This window comes from Convolutriloba macropyga, chromosome 3 (genome assembly GCF_964194025.1).
Source record: "Convolutriloba macropyga chromosome 3, txConMacr16.3, whole genome shotgun sequence".
Taxonomy (NCBI): Eukaryota; Metazoa; Xenacoelomorpha; order Acoela; family Convolutidae; genus Convolutriloba; species Convolutriloba macropyga.
The window spans coordinates 25,321,875-25,343,096 of record NC_134470.1 but is presented as its reverse complement, the minus strand read 5'-3'; the positions used below and the strand labels follow the sequence as shown (position 1 = coordinate 25,343,096).

Below are 21,222 nucleotides of genomic sequence, written 5' to 3'. Positions count from 1 at the left end.
ATTGAGCGAGCGCGGCTGCAGCCAATTGGCTTTTTTTAATTAATTGACGGCAGAAAATGTTCAAATCAATTAAACAATTTTTAATTCAAGAAGACACACAACATGAATACATAACATCCTTTGCAAATTACACCAGTTTTGTTGTACCAGGGCAAATTACTCCTTGAGAATACCCCAGCAAGCCAAAACACGTAAAACTGACCCAAATATTCTATCCAGTCAATTTAATTTCAGATGAAAAATCAAGCATAATCATTTACTATTTGTGAGCAAATGAGGCCTCGCATCCTTTCAAATGTAAATATTGTGTTGTTGAGTCGATCTAATACTTTTAGTACTCATCAAACTTGGGACTCAAAAGTTGATCACAATATAAAAATTCGTAACAAAATTTAACATTATGGGAAATACAGCTATTACAGGTAATACTGATTGTAGATAGTTTGGAACATCGCCTTTTTTGGCACCCGTTAAATTGCAAACAGCTGTCTTTTATCTTTATTGAGAGCCTATCATCCACTTCAAATGTGTTGAGGAGGTATCAGGCAAAGGCAGCGATAGTTGTTAACTTTATGTTACTATCAGGAAATCATTTATCTAATTCCTGCTGATTGCATGTAGCATTACATGACCTTTACTATGAATTGTTGATTTTTATTGATAATTGAACTCGCTCAAAAATGAGCAACTTTAGCAAAATGGAATTAACGGTACGTTGTTTCAACAACGCTTCGATTCAATTTAATTAAACCCTACAATAGTGACTCATTTTTCTCAAACTGGCCACTAAGCTTTGTCAATATGGACAGATTCCGCATTGAAGTATACAACTTATATCGCACAAGGATTTTTTCAGAACGGTCTTGGGAAGCAACGTCCTACATAAACCGTTTTGATTGTCAAAAGCTCAGGAGGCGGGATGAAAAACGTATTCATTGGACTATAGTCCAAATGATATTGCTCCACGCATTATAGGCCATGTTATGCTGGTGCAGCTATCATTCAGAAAAAAATCATTTAAAATAAAAAAACCTTCTAAGACGCATTATCTAATTTAAATTGATTGATATTTTTTAAGACTGATTGCTCTGTCACACTTATTTAAGCCAAAAAATATATGTTTTCAAAAAAAATATGGATGTTAAAACATGGTTTTGATGTTCCTCACAGGTAGATTTCTTCTTGACTGTGGTGACGATGATGGCGCCGGTGACGACTTCGACCTTCACTGGCTGTCTCTTTCTGCTTCTTTTTCTTTGTTGATTCTTTTAAGAGAGAGGGATCTTTTCATATTTTTCATTGGACAGTTTCCCACTTTATTTTGTGCATTGTTAAGCTATCGTTAATTACTGCAGATCGAGCGTTTTTCGTGCGTATCTTTGATTGTTTTTTGTTTCTCGACTTAGCCCATGAAAAGAAAACGTCAAATATTCATGGTCGTTAAATAAAGTTTTTGAACACAGTAACTTTTGACATACTCATGAAATGCTATGGAGTTCTATTTGGATTGTAAATCCAAAAGTAGGGTTGAATTACGGTAATTTGAACGGTTTCTACTATGGCAAATTTACCCCCGTTCGACTTCATTTCAATTTTTGGGATATTAACTTCTTGTATTTTTGACAAAGAAAAATTGTCAATAACTCACGTAGTAAAATTTTTAGAGCAAGCCATACAATTTTCATTACAGTCTCCATGCGTTAATGGTTTTCTTTAGAGAAAGAGTCTCTGTCAATGAAACATCGGTGAGTGGAACATCTGTCAATAAACAATTGTCAATGAAATCCAGGACCGGAATTCCAAAATTTAATAACGCTATAGAATGAAAAATATGACGTTTCAAGAGATCTACAATTTCATGGAATTTTTGGAACTAAACTCCGACACATTTCAGCTACAGAATTCCCTTCCAACTTGTGAATTTTATGGAGGAAGATTCCCAATTCCACTTCTACTTCCATTCTTTGTGTTTACGAATTTTTCGAGTTTTAGCTGTTATCAGTTATAAATTAAAGTTTCTCAAGGTATCACACTAGAAGTTAAAACTGGAAATGAATCTTTGTCACAAAAATTATTTTGACATATTGTGACATTTATTTTTTGTTATGTATCATTTGCGCAAGTTCCCCGGTGGAAGAATAACTCGTATATATTCGTATATATTCGTATAACTCTCAGTTGATTGAGTCAATATTTAACATTGGTAAAGCGAACCCTTCTTGATGACCTGCAATTATTCAAAGTTATTCAAATTTTAGGTCGTAGTTATTCAAATTTTAGGTCGTTGCTGCAATTATTTTTAGGTCGTAGCTACAATTATTCAAAGTTTAGGTCGTAGTTTAAACTAATGTCTCGAATTTGAATTGTAACCCTGATTTTTTTTTATCTCAGATAACTTAACATTTTGCGCTCAACTTCTTTCTTTGGTTTTTTCAAACCTTAATCCGAAATGAGAATTCAGAATAAGAACTGTTAAAAATGAGAATTCAGACAAAACAGGATTGACATGGTATGTCAAAACTGATTCATCGCATTCAAGCCTATCAGAGTATCTCAACAATTTGATTTCTATGATTTCACTGATGAACATTAACAGAACAGGGAGGTGAACCGGGTCTACGTTGATCCAATTTGCTCATTACACTATACACTTCGGCAGACCCAGCAGTGTTAAAGAAATTTATATTAATTTACTAAAATTCTAAAGGACCTGCACCGGGGTTTTTTCTATTGGGTTTTAACAGAGTGGCTGTCAAACAAGCCGATGCGCGAGTAAGAAAAAGACGTCTTAAGTAGGCCAAAATATCCAAGATGAAGCTATTATATATTTTCGATGGCGGGCCGCTGAGTGCGCTTTGGGGGTAGTGGCTTCGAACCAATAATCAGCCCGCGGTTTCCAGATTATTTCCCAAAGCGGACAAGAAACATGACCCCATGAAAAACCGTCCCATGGGGCTTGCAAGCACTGTGTGCCTTAACAATAACGCATTTTGTTGTAATGGAGCAGTGAAATTCAATACAAATTGAAAATATTAAGCGCTTCCAGGGTTTCTACAATTAACAATGAAATGTTTCTCAGAAGGTTAGAGAGCTATTATGGAACAAATGCCTTGCGTCTATGTCTGTTTACTTTTACGGCTACTTACTAAGCGTTCACCAGGAGTTTTCTTTGAAGAATTCTTTTGTTGAATCCTTTTTACTAATTGAGTAAAATCAAAATGGTGTCCCGACAAAATCCAAGAACCAAGACGACATAAACAGGGTGTCTCCCAAAATGGTGTATTATGACCACTGTTTTTCAACATCTAACTGAGCAAGCTGCTTTAGCCTCAAAAGGTACCAACACCATGTATTACGCTGATGATATAACTTTAACAACATCTCAGACACAGGTTGAAAAATTACGTGACATAATAACTCACTACATAAATATTTAACACGACTGGATAGAATCAACAAAACTCAAGTTATCGGCTGAGAAATAAGGTGCCACTGTGTTCTCAACCTAGAGCAAGGAGATCAAGTTTGACCCACACCTCACTATCAACATTTCACCAATAACCATAAAGTCCAAAGACAAAGTACTTGCTGTCATCTTTGATAGTATGCTCAACTGTGGAGAACACGAAGGAGCAAAGAGCACCAAAGAGAACATAGAAAAGAAAAAATCATACAGAAAATGATTCTTTGCTGTTAGGGACTGCTGCTGCTCAAAAATACAGACACTCACAGTGACTTACAAAGCTATCGGTCGGAGCGTCCTGAACTACGGTGCCCCCATTTGAGCTTCCACAATCAGCAATACAAACTGGAAACACTTGCAAACAAAACAAAACTACTGCTGTTCGTAAAATGATTTGCTAATTAAAAATGTCTGACATCAATGACTAACACAATGAGGCTGAAGTGCTGCCTGTTAAAGTTCACCCAGAAATGATAGCGCTTTAATTTAGGGTTGGCAGTTATAGCAGCCGCGTGCCGATCACAAAACAAATTCTGCTACAGTTTTCATACCGTCGGACTGACAATAAAAGCTACCTAGAAAAGAGTGCGTGAAACAACATAACAACAATAAACAGCAATCGAAAAGGAAAGAGTACCAAAAAGCGTTTAAAAGTATTCACAACGATACGGACTATGTGCAGCTGAACAAAGACAACAAGCAACTAGACACATCTCCACTTAAGATAGGAGAGAAAAAAGAACCGCTGCCAAGATCTGCAAGTATCCAATTGGAACAACAGAGAGCTCTATAATTTCCCTGCTGAACTCTTACTTGTGTGAGATTTGTAGCATTGTTGATAACTGCTGTCCCAAATGTGGAGTAGCACTGCTTGACGTAAATCAGATTTTTAACTGCAGTACGCAGTGATCGACTTGTGTGAAAGAACAGTAGAGATAGCTGACCGGCTCGACTTAGTATATTCAGTCCAACAAGACCACACTTCACAGAAATAACCATTTTCTTTGCCCCTTTCCCCAGATGTTGACAATTCCCTTCCTATGCCCCTAACCCCCGGACTGCATGTCAACCAACCTTGCATAAAAAACGCCGCACCACAAGCAATTGGTGGATAGGCAGTCACACTACTAGTATATCTTTTTTAATTATTATACAAAGCATTTATGGAACCAGTTAAGAACGGCAATGCGCGCCAAAATTACCAGCGAATTGTAGCTCTGTGCGACAGCTACAGCGACAACAAAAACGGTATACCCGCACCGTCCCAGAGAAAGAGAAACAATGACTAAGTCCAGACTTTTGCGCGTTTATCTATGTTTTTGGTGTTATAATTCAGAGTGTCATTTGGTCTGCACATACTAGCTTTGATCTTAAATTGGGGAGATTTTGGGCCAATTGAGTTCAGAAAGAATTCAAAATTACCCTGCAATCCTATCCAGGTTCTGTCATTTTTTAATTGTTATACGCATAACCTGAATCCTCGAAAGAGGAAACAGATATGAACAGCTATCTGTTGCTTGACTCCGTACACTAGATTATCAGTCCATTATTAGCGTTCAAGATATTTGCATAATTGCAGGGGAAATTAGGGATACAAAATGCTTGGTGGACAATCTCAAGCTCAATTTGCTTTTTTATTTCAATGAAAATCTAGATTTCATTGGAGATATTAGATTAGTTTTTTTTAATGAAATAAGACATTGGCCGGTTAATTTATTTATGGCGGTGTAAAGTGCGGAGCAAATGGCCTGATGTTTTTTAAGCACTAGACTTGATTTGAGATGTGCCATGTCTAAAGAAAGGCACAATCAGACCTTTCATACGATGCTCGTTCAAATGATGTGCGATGTGGAATTAAACTAATCAAATGCTAATTTCGACCTTCAGTCCCTGTTCAGTCCCGGTTCTTTTTAACGTTGAACAAGTTACAAAATTTCAAAGAAGGCAAGTATTAAGTTCAAGGAATGTTACTATGTTATTACAAGTTGAAGCAAATTATGGGCTAGTTAAACAAACCTAAACCTTCTTTGAAACTATATCATCTTCACGAGCCATGGTCGTGGTTTAGAGACAGGTGCAAGTTAAAGTGATATTGTGTAGGGTGGTCAAGCAAGGGTTAAACATTCATATCTGTTTTATATTTCCAGGGTGAGGGCAAGAAATATAAAATAACACAAATTAGATATAATTGAAAGGTAAGGTTGATTTTTCTCTTAAATTAATTGGCCCGAAAGATAAAACCATCCCACGTTAAGGTCAGAGCTAGTATCTCCAGAACACATGAACTCATCATTGGGCGTCGTGCATTCAGAATTATGAGGCCAGAAACATAGACGAACTCACAAAAGTCTGGACATGGTCGTTTTTCTTCAGGTACGGTCGGGATATTCCAATTTTTGGTCTGGTATGTCAGCCTGGGCTTTCAACTTTTTGCCGTGACAGTAAGCTTAATGAGTTTAGAACTCCTGTTGCTCTCTTAGGGACCAAAATAACAGCCTCCTTTTTTAGCATCTACTACTGTGCAGATAAAATATTTGAGCCTGTACTGAACAAATCATTATTGAATTGATCAGCCAAAATTTTGATCCGAAAAACATCAATGTGAAAGTGTAATCCTTTAGCACATTGTTATCCGGGTTCATAGAAATGCATTCCCAAATCCCAATCTACATCACATCAGATGCCCATAGCTCATTCTCTACATCACCCACTCATGGATGAATGCTTTGGGAGAAATCTTTAATCCTTTTACTGCATAAAGTGATTTTGTAAACAGTGAAAAGAGCCCTGAATTGGCTGTCAGGTAGCGACCAACTGCTTCTGATTTTGGTGCGATCTGAATATTTGAGGTGTTGCTAATTTTCATTCTTTTCGCTGTTGGTTGTGTTGAATCCGGACTAGCCACTAAACTCCGCTTGGACTGTTTCTTCCACAGGAAGAATGTGTCCCCAAATCCACTTTTCTCTGCCTCTCTTTTCATGTCCTGTAATTTATGTCTAAACGGTAAATGTTTTTGGGGGCGTAGGATATTAGGCAAAAACTCGATTAGGCGAATAGACTTTTAAAGCCATTCGGCGAAAATTCCGAGCTAAAGTGTTTTGGAATTTAGGCTAGTTTTATCGAACTAGTTTTTTGTTATAGGATTTAAACGAACGCTAATTAAAACATACCCGGCAGATTGCCAGAAAATAGCCGCCGTTGATTCCAATAAGCATGATTGGGATCGAACGAATAGAATATATTGAAAAAAAAAGATTTTTGTACAAAAAAATTTTTTAAGTCCGATTTATTTTGATGGCATTTCGTAGTTGAACATACTTCTGTTTCTTAGAGAGAGGCTACAGGGGCTAATATCAACACCTATAAGCATTAGAGGTGGTAACTAAGACTTATAGGAACGACGTTCAAATAGCGGGCATCTAAAATTGGGCTTTATGGGTTTATCCCGTTTCTATTTCTGACTTCAATTTTTTATACCGACTCTGTTCATTTTGAATTGCTTTGCTGAACAACTGATGTTCAAAATCACTATTAGCAGAATGAGAGAAGAGAGAAACTAGCCTAGAGAAGTCAAAAAGATTTCACACAAAATGTCGAAAAAGCGGCAAAATGGTAAAGCGAAAAAAAGTTTGACGAAGTAAAAAACATAGCAGGACAAGTCCTGACGCACAATTCAAAGAGTTTTCATTGACTAAACAGAAAACTAGACCAAGAACGGACTATGAATGAATTGGGAAAACCATTTCGAAAAAAGTCAGATCCAAAAAATCGAAAACACTGTAAAAATCAAAGTGAAATTGCCGCATGTGAACAAAAACTCACTAGCGAGAAAGCGAATATTTGTTCAAACACCATTTTCTCACTCTACTTTAATATTAGAGCGAAAAAATTTCACGCCGCAAAACCACTCGCTTTTTCGCTCCACTTCCTGTTTCGGCGTGACCAAAATCACTACTCCAATTTGACTTCAAAAATCATGAAAATGTGTGAACAGATCTTAAAAAAAAAAAAAAACATAGCAGGACAAGTCCTGACGTACAATTCAAAGAATTTTCATTGACTAAACAGAAAAACTAGACCTAGAATGGACTATGAGTGAATTGAGAAAACCATTTTAAAAAAATCAGATCAAAAAATAAGAAAAAAAAAACAAAAAATCAATGTCAATATGCTGCATGTGAAAAAAAACCACTAGCGAGAAATGAAAATTTAATTCAAACAAAAAACTAGGCCTAGAATGAGCTGTGAATGGATTGGGAAAACCATTTAGAAAAAAATCCGATCCAAAAAATCGAAAAAACAGTAAAAATCAGAGTGAAATTGCCGCATGTGAACAAAAAACCACTACCGAGAAACCGAATTTTTGTTCAAACACCATTTTTGCACTCTACTTTAAAATTAGAGCGAAAAAAATTCACGCCGCAAAACCACTCGCTTTTTCGCTCCATTTCCTGTTTCGGCGTGACCAAAATCACTACTCCAATTTGACTTCAAAAATGATGAAAATGTGTGAACAGATCTTAAAAAAAAAAAACATAGCAGGACAAGTCCTGACGTACAATTCAAAGAATTGACATTGACTAAACAGAAAAACTAGACCTAGAATGGACTATGAGTGAATTGAGAAAACCATTTTAAAAAAGTCAGATCAAAAAAATAAGAAAAAAAAGAGAAAATCAATGTCAAAACGCCGCATATGAACAAAAAACCACTAACGAGAAATGAAAATTGAATTCAAACAAAAAACTAGGCCCATAATGGGCTGTGAATGGGTTGGGAAAACCATTTAAAAAAATCCGAACGAAAAACTCGAAAAAACAGTAAAAATCAGAGTGAAATTGCCGCATGTGAACAAAAAACCACTACCGAGAAACCGAATTTTTGTTCAAACACCATTTTCTCACTCTACTTTAAAATTAGAGCGAAAAAACTTCACGCCTCAAAACCACTCGCTTTTTCGCTCCATTTCCGGTTTCGGCGTGACCAAAATTACTTCTCCAATTTGACTTCAACAATCATGAAAATGTGTGAACAGATCTTAAAAAAAAAAAGACAGCGCCCCAATACAATTCAAATTCTTTGAATTGTAAAAAGACAGCGCCCCAATACAATTCAAATTCTTTGAATTGTAAAAAAAATACGAGCGCAATAATAGCCGGCTGAGAAGATGAGGGCGGCTATTAAACACTAAAAGAAATTACGGCAATATCTGCTTGGTATAATAATTATTGATGCTTTTTTCAATCAAGTCTCAGAGTTGTACAATTGTACAGCTAATCAACGCAGGAGTAAAAATTTTTAGCTTGGGCTGCAACGCGAAAACTGCTAGTGGTATACCTTAAGAAATAACAAGGGTGAAGAATATTAAAGACCATGATTCTAAGCATAATGGTGGGAGAAAGAGAGTGCAATTTTTGATCAGTTCAGCCTAAATTACACTCTTAGCAAAGAGTTTAAAAAGAGTGGAGAAAAGAGTGTAAATACGGTGTTATTTTTTACATTACACTCTTAAACTCTTTTTTCACGATAAATTTTCACGAAAAAAACTAGATGAGATTTTAATTGAGATTGTGTCATTTTTTAAGGTTACAGATGGGGTAAAAGCGATGTTCAAAATATTCTTTAAAATTTGGGAACTCAAGGGCAATGACAATTTTGCATAATTCAGCAAAAAGGTAGCAGTTCCTGTTCAACTCGTAATTACTGAACAAAGTATATCGCACTGAATATAATCCAATTAAGTTTATCCTTGGAACCGTTACTGATTCTGTCTATTTCAAGTGTGCTTTATATTAATATGCCCATAGTAACTCCCACAGTAACATTTGAGGCAACATAGAGTAAAATTATGAAGTATAACAGACTAACGTCGGGCGAATTGCTCTCAAATGATTGGCGAGCAGTTGGCTTCGGCAGTAGCTAGCTACGGTTCAGGAGGATAGCTTTAGCTTAATTAAAGAGGCGTGGTGCGCGTGACGAGGAGGAGGGCTTACCGGGGGCACGGGGGTCATTACGCGTGGAACGATGTGCATGGGTGTGGCGCCGATGTGGATGGAGTGATGAAATAGAGGGGGGGGGGTGAAGGGGGTGGTGGGTGCAAACTCTCATAATCGCCCGTCACACCATGATCATATTTCTCCTAAACAGTTTAGGGAATCTCATACGATGAGACTAGCAAGCGCAATTGACACAGGAGAAAATAATACCCTCCCGGCGTTAGCTGTTTATCCAATTTTTGAGTACGAAAAGGCAGAAAGACCAGAAGAAAAATCGGTCAAACAAACAATGACGTAAAAAGGCTACAAGACTAATATAATTGCTAAAAGTTTAGCTTGTGAGCAATGAAATGACACAAAACAACATAAAAAGTCGGACAATGCGAAAGCAATAGTTGTGATTACGTGTTGTGCAAAAAATAGTAACAGAGCCACCAGATTGCCGGAAAATAGCTGCGATTAGGAAAACGTTTAGGAAAAAATCTGTTAAACAAACACGACATATAACAAAGAAGCAAATAAAAATGCACAAGACTGATTTTCTGATTTTTTTTTCAAAAAACAAAACAGCCTTATCGAGTTGTTAAAGTATCTCCTGCTTGTAACATGGTCAATTAAAAAGATCCTATGTTAACAACTGAACAATTTGAATTGAAAAATTTAGCATGTTTCTGAAACAAAGCCAACTCAAAATAATTCATATCAAAGAAGTCAACATAGCAACTTTTAAAACAAAAATTAAACCAAAACAATAAAATACGAAAGACGCAAAATGCGGTAATAATACGTACTTATATGAAAAATGGCAAAACAAGCTCAAAATTACATCAAAAGGTCAAATGTTTGCTTCATATATTCAAAAATGCTTGCCAACGTGTAATTTTGAATAAAATTGTATGCAAAGCGTCATTCCTTGACGGAAAAAAATTGAGCTAAGACAAAAAATGCTTTGAAAATGCCACACGATAAAAAGTTTGCTCGCTTATCAGAATTTGTTTTGTTGTTACTTTTCTTGCTCACTCCCATAAAGATGTTTGAAGAAAAAAACTCTTTTTCTCTCTTCGTTTGACTTAAACATTTGTCTTTGCCCGTGGTTTCGACGTTAATATCCTATCACGGTGACACCAATTAAAAATCAGAAGCTCACCCTATCTCCTCATCGAAAAATAAGATGGGTCCAAAAACAGCCTTGCCATCACTTTGCGGCTAACGATTGATTCTGAAATTTGAGTAGGTAGCGTATCAAAGGAAAACAAGAGCGCCCAGATCGCATAACTCGAAAGGTTTAGTTTGGCGGTATGTCTTCTTCTTAACAATAGAATTGCCGTACTGTGCTTTTGTCTGTTCACAAGTTTCGATGGTAAAACCAATTTAATTGAAATCATTTAACTAATTACGAGAATTCAATAGGTATCAGGTATCACGCTATAAAATGTTTGACAAAATAATTAAATAGTAACTAAGTCTAATACGAGCACCCACAAGCTTATAAAAATAACTAACTAAGTTATCCTCTGTTAAGCTATACACAATTATTAATAGCCACTGATACCTGAACGCAAATAGTAGACAGAAGGTAAACTCACATGATTAATCAAGCAAACTGTTCCCTATAGCTTCTCCTTATGACAGTAACTATTTGGAGCTTAAGGCAAAATCGCTGCGACAAAAATAACAATGCGACACTTGTGTTATTACCAAATTATTTCCAAAGTCCTTCGATTTTCAACACAGCAAACTCTGCCAAGCAATCTATTAGTAAAATTCTAATTGTTAGACATTTCTTCACCCGGCTCACAGTTTCTTCTCCCTTTATACTGAGCCTAGTCAACAATTTCTTTGCGCAAGCAAGACGACCGTCCTTATGGCATGAAGGTTTCAGCCTCACCCTTGCTTTTGGTCGCTATGCCTATTTGTGATATTGACAGTGGCGTAGTACAGTAGCGAGTAAAGTACCAAAACATACTAAGTAAAAAAAAGGTCGATGATTGAAATAATTTGTCAAATTAATCGACAACTAACCTATGATGATTTCTGGAATTTTTATTTACAAAGGTTCGCTTGTGCGGCACGGGTTGCTTCCCGCTTAATCAGGTTTCGCTTCGTAACTCACACAAACACACTTCCATTGGTCGAAATCTTGAAAAGAAGTCACGGTTTCGGATTATATAATGGAAGCCAGGGTTTTCGATTTAAGTATTTTGAGAGATAGAAAGAGATGGCTTCATCCCGTTACAATGATTTCTGGTTAAGTAGGTAAACAGAGTGCGGTAGAGTTCATTAGCATTCACTTAACGGATGCAAAATTTCTCAATCATATGTTGGCTGTACGGGATTTCTAAGAGGTCGGGGTAAAACCTTATTAACAAAAAGATTCCCTTCTCCGTTGAGCCTAATCTGTTTCTCAATTCGTACAAAAGTATTTCAAGCCGAATCTTTCAATCGTTGTAGTTTAAGCTCATTAGTTACCATTTTAGAGCTCCTAGAAAAACCTAATTATATACCGCACTACTCCAGCATTTTTTGATGCTGTATAGTGTGGTGATTGTATGTGGATGCCGTTAAATGCGGCAAATAGTGCGAGTAGATGACGCATTTTACGCTCTCCGACAACGTTGATATAGGCTCCTTCACTTGTTCCAAAGCTTGGTGCAAATGTGCTCCAGAACAACCGAAGTTGGCTACAAATATGCTTCAAGAGCTAAATTTGAGTGCGATTTTTGTCCAGTCCACATGAAACCAAGTGTGATAAAAAATTCGATAAAGTGGGGTACGAAAAACAAACAACGTTTTTTTCATATTGGAGGATGACTGTTGACTGGTCAAAATTTTTATGACATTTATACCTTCATTTTATAAAATAAAAACAAAATTGTTTTTATGTAGATCTAAACGCTGAGCCTTGAAAAACAGAAATCAATGTTTGAAAACAAAACGCTAATTTTAAATAATGATTCCAAAAGCGAAAATTTTTTTGATATTGCCCTGTATTACAGATTTTTCTTATTTTGACATCTGAAAGACCCCTCAGGAACAACTGTTGCCAAAGTGAGTATTGTAACAATAATTCTCAATTTTTTAAATATAGATTGCAGATTGACAGAAAATAGCTAAGATAACTTGAAAGATCTGCAGTTTCAGAAAGGATAACCTTCTATTGGGTTGATACACTCAGTTAACCTTACCTGCTTGAATAAAATTTTTAAAAAATCATTCAGATAGTGAGGAAAGTAATTTTGGAGTGTGCACAACAAAACTAAACACATGAATGAACAAAAAACTTGCTGCTCTAATAAGAATGAAGTATAGCGTCACGCACCAAAATGATTTCACAAAAAAAAGTTTTAAAAAAAATTGTAATCAACTCTGGAAGCCGGCCTGAATTACCAAAAAAAAATTTTTTGATCAGATCAAGAAAACAATAGTTTTTATAATGGTGCTATGTCGAAAAAATTTTTTTTACTGTAAAGAATTTTTTTCGATATAGCACTAACACAATCTTTTTATCTTTCTTAGAACGTGCTAAAACTACTGAAAACTTAACCTTTATCAAAAACAAAGGAAACAGATCGAACACCAAAAAATGTCAAACGCCCATTCTACAGCCAGGAAATTGTTTAGAAACTCAAACTCAGCCATGTCAATCATAAATATTAGTCTGAAAGATAAAAATACCCGGCAGATTGCCGGAAAATAGCCGCCGTTGATTCCAATAAGCATGGTTGAAATTGAAAGAATAGAAGGTATTGAAAAAAAAAGATTTTTGTCCAAAAAAAACATTTTTTAAGTCCGATTTATTTTGATGGCATTTCGTAATTGAACATACTTATGTTTCTTAGAGAGAGGCTACAGGGACCACTATCAATACCAATAAGCATAAGAGATGGTAACTAAGACTTATAGAAAGGACGTTCAAATAGCGGGCATCTAAAATTAGGCTTTATGGGTTTATCCCGTTTCTATTTCCGACTTCAATTTTTTATACTGACTCTGTTCATTTTGAATTGCTTTGCTGAGCAACTGATGTTCAAAATCACTATTAGCAGAATGAGAGAAGAGAGAAACTAGCCTAGAGAAGTCAAAAAGATTTCACGCAAAATGTCGAAAAAACGGCAAAATGGTAAAGCGAAAAAAATTTCGACGAAGTGAAAAAAAATAGGAGCGCTATAATAGCCGGCTGAGAAGATGAGGGCGGCTATTAATAAAAGTAATTCCAACAAATTCTCAGGGGTACAAAAAAGTGATCGAAATCAATCGCAAACAAAATAAAACTAAAGAACAAAGCTGAAATCTTTCATTTTGTTAACTTGTTTAGACAGGGAAAACAAAAACATAGTTGCGTTGGCAATTCAACATAGATAATTGAGAAAAACAATAGTTTTACAAATGCAACAAGTTAAACGCAACTTTGTAAAAAAAAGGTACAAAAAGGGCTCTTCATCATCAAGTTTTAAAAATTTTTAGAACAAAAGGATTTATGGTAAATCGTCTAGCAGTGGAGGTTAAGTAAAATTACATACCAATATGTCAATACACAAAAATGAAAAGAGAATTCGAAGATTGAAAAGTTTGAACTATTTTGCAAAAAATGTCAAAAGTATTATAATAGCAAATATGAATTAAATTTTCATTAAATTTTAATTGTAAGAAATAATTAATTCATCAATAAAACAAAATTAAAACCTCTAACGTTTCAAAATTCGAAAAAACTTATTCTATCAAATCAAATCATTTTTAAATTTTCAAAATTTTAGAGAAAAATTAGAGAAAAACCACCAAAATCAGTTTAGTGTGTGTACAGTTTCATAATACAGAAAAATTTATGGAAACGTATTTTAGCAACTTACGCATTGTTAATGATGCCATATAGACTCAATACAAAATGTCAGCAAAAACTTTCAAAAATAAAGAAATAATTGAAAAACAAGTCCAAAAGATTGAAGAGAATTGTTAGGCTGTCAAAAACAATGTCTTCCAGAGGGCTACATATAGATGCACTCCCAATCAAAAATGTTTTCACAAGCAGATAAAAATACAAGCTAAAAAACAAATCCAGATGGACAAAAGAGTACTGAAAACTGCACAATTATTGTTATTCTGTGAAACACAATTCTAGAAGTCAAAAAGTCGTTCAAGGCAGCGTATGAACAAAAACTTTGCGTGGGGAAGAATTTACTCGACATTTTTCTCAGTTTCGTGCTTAGGTCAAACGCCACAAAAGTACTTCGGGTAGAAAAAGAGCGGAAGAGTTCTCTCAATGAGCTTCGCGGCCAGAGAACGTGCTTTTCAAAAAGGATTAAATAATAAAACTTTTCAGGAAAAACAGTAGAAATGCCGTTTGAAGTCGATTAATGAACGATTTAACCTCAAAAACCAATTTCAATAATGCTGAAAAATAAATAGCTGAAAAGCTATAAGTGTTAAAAAACCTATAAACTTCCCGTTAATGAAATTAAGATCACACTGGTGACATTTTTTATCAATTTCTCAACATTATTGTTTATTTACATCAAAACAAAAAAAAATTATCGCCTAAGCTTCTTTTTTAGTCAGAAGCGCCTGTTTAAACCCGATGTATGCAATGAAACAAAAGTAACTGGGCAAAAAATAGTTGAAGTATCCTAGGCAACTGCGAAATAGCTGAGAAGTCTCTCAATTAGATTAAAACCCAGATTAATAACAAAAAACACAAAAATTTTTCAATACATCCATTTGGATCATTTTTCTAGCCAATTCAAATCATTGAATACAAAAAATATGAGAAACCAAAAAAAGACACTTCCCCAAAACTCCTCTTCGGTTCATAAAAACCAAGAGAAAGCCAAACATAACCGACTAACGTCGGGTAAATTGCTCTCAAACAACCGGCGAGCAGTTGGCTTTGTTAGTAGCTAGCCACTATTTAGTGAGACTATCTTTGGCTTGATTCGACTCTGCAACTTTGTTTTTTAGCCTTGTTATAAATAAATCAAGTAAAAAAACTGATGTTTTAAAAAACTGCAAAATTTAAAAGAAAAACTTCCAGATTTTGCTGTGAATATCATCAAAACTATTTTCTGGAATTATGTCAAGTTGGCTAAATTATTAAAAACCTCGTTGGCTAGTAATGATCGTTAAACTCGGAAAAGGGCAAAAATAGTCAAAATTTTTGAAAACAATCGCAAACTTTTATCAAAATACTGCTAAAACTCAGGATATTAAAACCTTCAAAATCATTTTATTGTCCCAAGAGTCTATCCCGTATCCCTGTTTCAAGCTTTAAATAGTTTCACTGGCTCGTAAAGATCCATAAACTTGATATATTGTAAAAAATTGTACAAAATTTTGAAAAGTAAATTAACTTTTATCAAAAAATTGCTTAAGCCGGAATCATTAAAACATTGATAGCCATTCCAATATCTCTAAAAATATCTCTAAAAGCAATATCTCTAAAAGCAATATCTCTAAAAGCATTGGAGGAGGTGCCTAGGACCCTGGTGCCAGAAAAAATGTTAAAAAATCAAAAAGATTCAAAAAAACTCTTTTAAAAAATTGTGGATATTAAAATCTTGAAATTTTTTTTTAAAATTGGGGATATTAAAATCTTGAAAAACTTTCCATTACATCTAGAAGCTTTGCAGTAACCTATAATCAAACCCTAGAGGAGATTATGTGGCTCCTGAGGCTGGAGAAACCTAAAAAATGACAAAAAAATTCAAAAAAACCTGAAAAAAATTGCAGGTTGCAAAAAAAACTGCTGAAATTTAAGACAAAAAAAGTTGAAAACTAATCCAAGACCAAAATAAATTTCCCTTAACTTATCAAACCCTAACCGAGATTTTCTATTAGGCGGAATAACCTGAATAATGACAATAAACATAAAAAATTGAAAAAAATTGCAAATTTTTTTTTTAAAAAAAAGGCTAAAATTCGTTATGTTGAAATCCTGAAAACCATTCTATTACATTTAAAATAAATACAGTAACCTATTTTTAAACCCTACGGGAGATTCCTCGGCTCTTGAGGCTGGAGAAACCTAAAAACTGACAAAATCTTTCAAAAAACTTGAAAAATTGCAAATTTTATTTAAAAAAATTGCTAAAATTTGTCATATTAAAAAATTGAAAGTAATTCCTTGGCATATAAAATTTTTTCAGTAACCTATTATCAAACCCTTAGGGACGTATTCTGGCCCCTGCGTCTGGTAATTACTAGCTAGTTGAGGTGCCAATAGCATGACATCCTCAGAAAAGAAAGGCAGACCGATTGAAGTCTCACTTGCATGCTCTGAAGACCATTTTCAGAACTTAGATCACTCTTCTTCTTTCGGTCTGTTGTCGATTTTCCTTCACTCTTCTCGTTACTGACATTGTTCCTAACAGTGGAAATTTGGAGGGGTGGATGTTGGGGCTGGGGTAGAGGCACTCCAATGAGATGCTCTCTGTCATCCTGGTACTCCCCGAACCCTCCTCGTTTCCAGGCCTCAGCTGCATCGCGGGCCAGTTCCTCCGCTTCTACATTGCCATCAATGCGGAAAAATTAGTTATAATATTGGAAGATATCACTTTTTTAATGAGAGAGTCTACTCGTTTCAAAGGTGTTATGGAGCTTTATAAGAAATCTATGTTTTTGGAAAGCTAAGCTATATTTTCAATGGTAATTATTACCCAGGTTGAGCTCCCAGACGGAAGCAAGTGTGTCCAGACCGACCCAGATCGAAAAATATCATGTCCTGTTTCGTGCATTCATGCTCTTTCATGACTTTCTTTATTGGAACTCCAAAGATTTTCCAAATCTTTGAAGAGCAGTGCACTATTTAAGAGTACAAAAAAGTTAATTGTATAAAAAACTCTTACTTTAGTTGATTGTGATGACTGAGCTTAATAATTCAACAACCAAATTGAATAGCGCGTCAAGGCCATCTCAAGCAGTGAAGTTAGAATAGCATGACAAGCGAAATTTAATGCTACATTCTATCGAAGCCATATGGATTTATTCACTTTGTTCAACATTTATATTCAGTAAATATTATTAGTAAGTAATCATCATACATAAAGTGAAACTCAAACTCAAACTACGCTAATATTTTCACATATGCACGTGTTCACAATCACACAAATTGAGCTCAAACGGAGTAAGAGATTACCAAATTGTTATGCCAAATTCGATTAATTTTACAATTTTCTTAAGAATTCAGAAAGTGCGGGGCGCCGTAAAAAGTCCCGAGCCACAAACTCAGTGCTTTCAGAGAATCTTACGACATAAGAAACTACAACCAATCAGCGATGCAAATTTGACATGTACGGCAGTATAAATAGTGCTCGAAAAACCAAAAATTAGTGAAAACTCGTTAATTTCGTCTTATAAAACTGACATAAAGTGCGTATTGAAGCAAAATTTTTTGAGAGTAAAAATACTTGTTATCGTGTCCTGTTTCTGTAGATCATATTAAGGATTGTACGGTTTTATTTTTACTTTTGAAAAGAGAATTAACTTTTATATTCTCAATATTTCCTTCTGAGGAACAAAGTTCCTAAGTAAAATGAAGATTATGCTAAGCATAAAGTCAGTTTCCTTTACTGGCTTTAATGAAGCCTAGCATAGTTCATTAACTGCGTTTTTAAGCAATTGAGTTTTTTGAAAAACACAGAGTGTGAATGTTGTAACATTTGATAAGTTTGACTATCGAGCAGAGGTCTCCGAAAGTATTTAAACGTTGATTATAGAAACAAACTGTCCCAGTCCCCAGTCAATTGCTAAGGCAACTATCTAGAGCTGTACATATGGGATATTGCATTTTCGAATTATCAGTCGAGTCATTCGCCAAAACTCAAGCAAAGTTTGATGAATTATTTTCTTGTTCTGAGCGAAACGAGTTTGTTATACAGCAAAGCTGAGCAATTAGTTTTTGAGACTAATTAAGCAACAGGTAATGCAACGGTAATTCACAGTGTAGCGGAAAATACAGTTCACAAAATTTAACTGCAAAAGCACAATATCCGGACAGATTTGAAACCACTGAAACGAAGGAAGTTTTCCTTGTCTTTTATAGGAGAGCAGCCGTTATATTAATATTAATGTTCCTGATCATGTAGACAATAATGAGATTGATGTTGTCAGTTTGCACTTTTTTTCTGCTTCATTTTGGTTTGGATTTTGCTGTCAAGTTGTTTTTTCTCAAGGAATTATTACAGGAATTGACATGCACAGTAATTTTGTGAAAACATATCAGTTTCTTTTTACGGATGGTGGAAATTTTTGCCGAGAACAGAGAATTGACACTTATGGGGAATCAAATTACACAGCACTGATAAGTTTGCGGGATGATCGTGCGTTTATGTCTAAACCTTCGTGCATTTTCCGGTGTTTCCAGACTATTCGGTATAGACGTACTTGCTTCCGCCTGGATAGTCCATTTCACCCCCTGAATTTAAACTTGGTATGAAAATAGCTAAGAACCAAGATCATGTTGAGTTATTAAGTAAAAAAGCAGAAGTTACCTTCTTCGGTTAGGGCTGGAGGATGGCGTGGCCTTGTCTGCCGTTTCAACTTAGAGCTAGCAACGCTCTCAAGATCCATATTTCAAGTAACTATAAATAGTCCGCCGTGTTCTGTCATGGTTTCACTAGGTTCATTAGATAGAGTTGCTGAATAATACAATAAATGTCAAAATGCAAAATTAGTTCTGCCTTTTTGACAAACATTAGAAAACGTCGAGATCTTGGCCTCAAAAAACAGCAGATGCGAGATTAATTTGCGTAAAATAATATTGCAATAATATTAACGTGCAATAATATTACGAAATCAAAATACTATTTCCGTATAACGTCAAACAGGTGAAAAGTATAAGTAGTGTATTCCGAAGGGAAAAGTTCCGAAATCTGAAAAATGAAAATTAGCATCATCATAAAAGTGCAGAAAATACTTAAGCTTCGAATGTAGCTTAAAAGTTAAAAATCTTTGTTTATAGTTGCATGCGTAAGCCATGATTATTATCAATTCATCTTTGAATTTTCAATAAATTTCTATTAGGGTGGTGGCATAAAAAAGTACAATTTTTTTTGACCTGCATCTAAAATGTGCATACAAGTTGTACATGTAGATCCTTGATCTTTGCAAACAGTTGAGACAATGACACCAACATTTATTTTAAAAATTTAGCTGGAATCAATTCCTCGGAAGCCGTTAACAAAAGTTTTGAAAATAAGCTCTGCTTTTGACTAATTGTCTGGTCTATCATCTCATCTTAATCAGTTCTTTTTGTCACTGTTGTAATTTTCAATAGGTATGGTCTTTTCACAGTTTGCATGTTTCTAACTAATGAGAAACATTCGAGGGAGCCAGCGTAGACTCAGAGATTGACAAGCAATCTATAATATTTCATCTACTATGATTTTTGATTTTATCATTTTTTGTGAAAATACACAAAAAACTTCCATCAGAAAGAACTTGGCAAGAATTTTTGTTGACATTTTTCCTGAAATTGGATGCAGAAAGATGGAAAAATGTATATGGATATATTTCAATGAGCAGGATGCTAACGGCTTCATACGCAGTGAAGTGTATCTGGATTCAGAAATTATCACTCTAAAAATGAACTGGAGAACAAGAAATTCAATATTCTGATAATTGAGAAGCAAACAGCATCTCTGTTCTGTCAGAGAAAAATTTCAAATAGAAAATATTTACCACGGAATTGTAGAAATGGAATTTCTATATTAAGATATCTTAAGAAAATTTAGAAAACTTACGAAATTATAGCAAAGTACTAACCTTGGGTTATTTCTCAGAAGTTTCGAATTAAATTATAATGAAAGATATAATGGCTAAGTAAATTAGAACTGTTTAAGCGGTTTATTGAGCAAATATTGATTTTCATTAGTAATGGCAGTTCTGACTTTGTCTAAACTGAACGGATTTAGATCCTTTAATGAAACTTAAGATTTCTCAGCTCAAATTAGAGATTACTTACAAAATTGGGGGTAAACTTAGTTCAACCATGGGATTTTTTGGGACTTTTTCGCATAAAATTAGTTTATAAAAAAATGGGACTTGATTATATCTCTATTATTTACTTTTGCAGAGAATATATACCGCTTGATTTTTGTAGATTTTCAGAGTTTCTTTTCATTTTAATTTTGTAAGTGAAGTCTCTCCTTTCTGTTGGTAAGACAGAGAGATCATAGCTAGATCTCGGCTTGTTTTTGACATATTTTTCTCAGTAGGCATAAGTACTGGAAGTTAGCGGGTGAAAGTTAACTTTTTCTAAGTATAGGATCGTGCCCGTTTTTCTTTATAAGTTAGTTAGGGCAGAAGGTCTTTAAGAGCATTAAAGTTGCCTAGAGGGATAAGTTATAGAAAAACAATACTTAGGAAATATTTTCAAAACTTGTTGGAATTTAGAGGCTAAGGCCCCCGAACTACCTTAGCTGAATTCTAAATTCTACAGGAATCGGTAATATCCTGTTTGATATGTGTCACAAAAGAAGTCACAAAAATAAAACTTTCAGCAAAAAATGCGAACTTCTAAATATTTCGAAGTGGTTATATAGTCAGTCGCATAAAGCTGCAACGCAAGCGAAAACCTTCTGACATCCAAATGAACAACGAATTGCTGATCTCTGCATGTTTTAAATTCGAACATTGACGTTTGGAATTTTCGATAGCCTTGCAACTTTAAGGGATTAGCAAAAAATACAACAGATCACATGGTTAACAAGATACAACTGCATATTTTTAACAACAGTGAAAATAGCATTTTTACCTAAAAAGAATTAGTTTTTT

The 21,222-nt window shown here is 34.8% G+C and overlaps 1 protein-coding gene across 11 annotated transcripts in view; it reads right to left on the bottom strand.

Annotated features, from left to right (window-relative positions):
• LOC142336094 (EH domain-containing protein 1-like) overlaps positions 1-21,222 on the bottom strand; it is a 179,469-nt gene that overhangs the window by 94,107 nt on the left and 64,140 nt on the right. For 2 of the 11 annotated variants that reach the window (XM_075384629.1, XM_075384628.1), the window contains exons 2-5: positions 18,939-19,085; positions 16,717-16,952; positions 6,253-6,446; positions 1,169-1,267 (exon numbers count right to left, since the gene is read on the bottom strand). The exons of 2 other annotated variants lie outside the window; for them this stretch is intronic. In XM_075384629.1, coding sequence (XP_075240744.1) covers positions 1,169-1,267; positions 6,253-6,446; positions 16,717-16,952; positions 18,939-19,017 — 608 coding nt within the window. In that variant the 5' untranslated portion in view covers positions 19,018-19,085. Of the gene's footprint in view, positions 1-1,168; positions 1,268-6,252; positions 6,447-16,701; positions 16,953-18,938; positions 19,226-21,222 lie in introns of those variants that run through there. 7 more of the 11 variants (XM_075384630.1, XM_075384626.1, XM_075384627.1 and 4 more) reach the window with 7 other exon arrangements.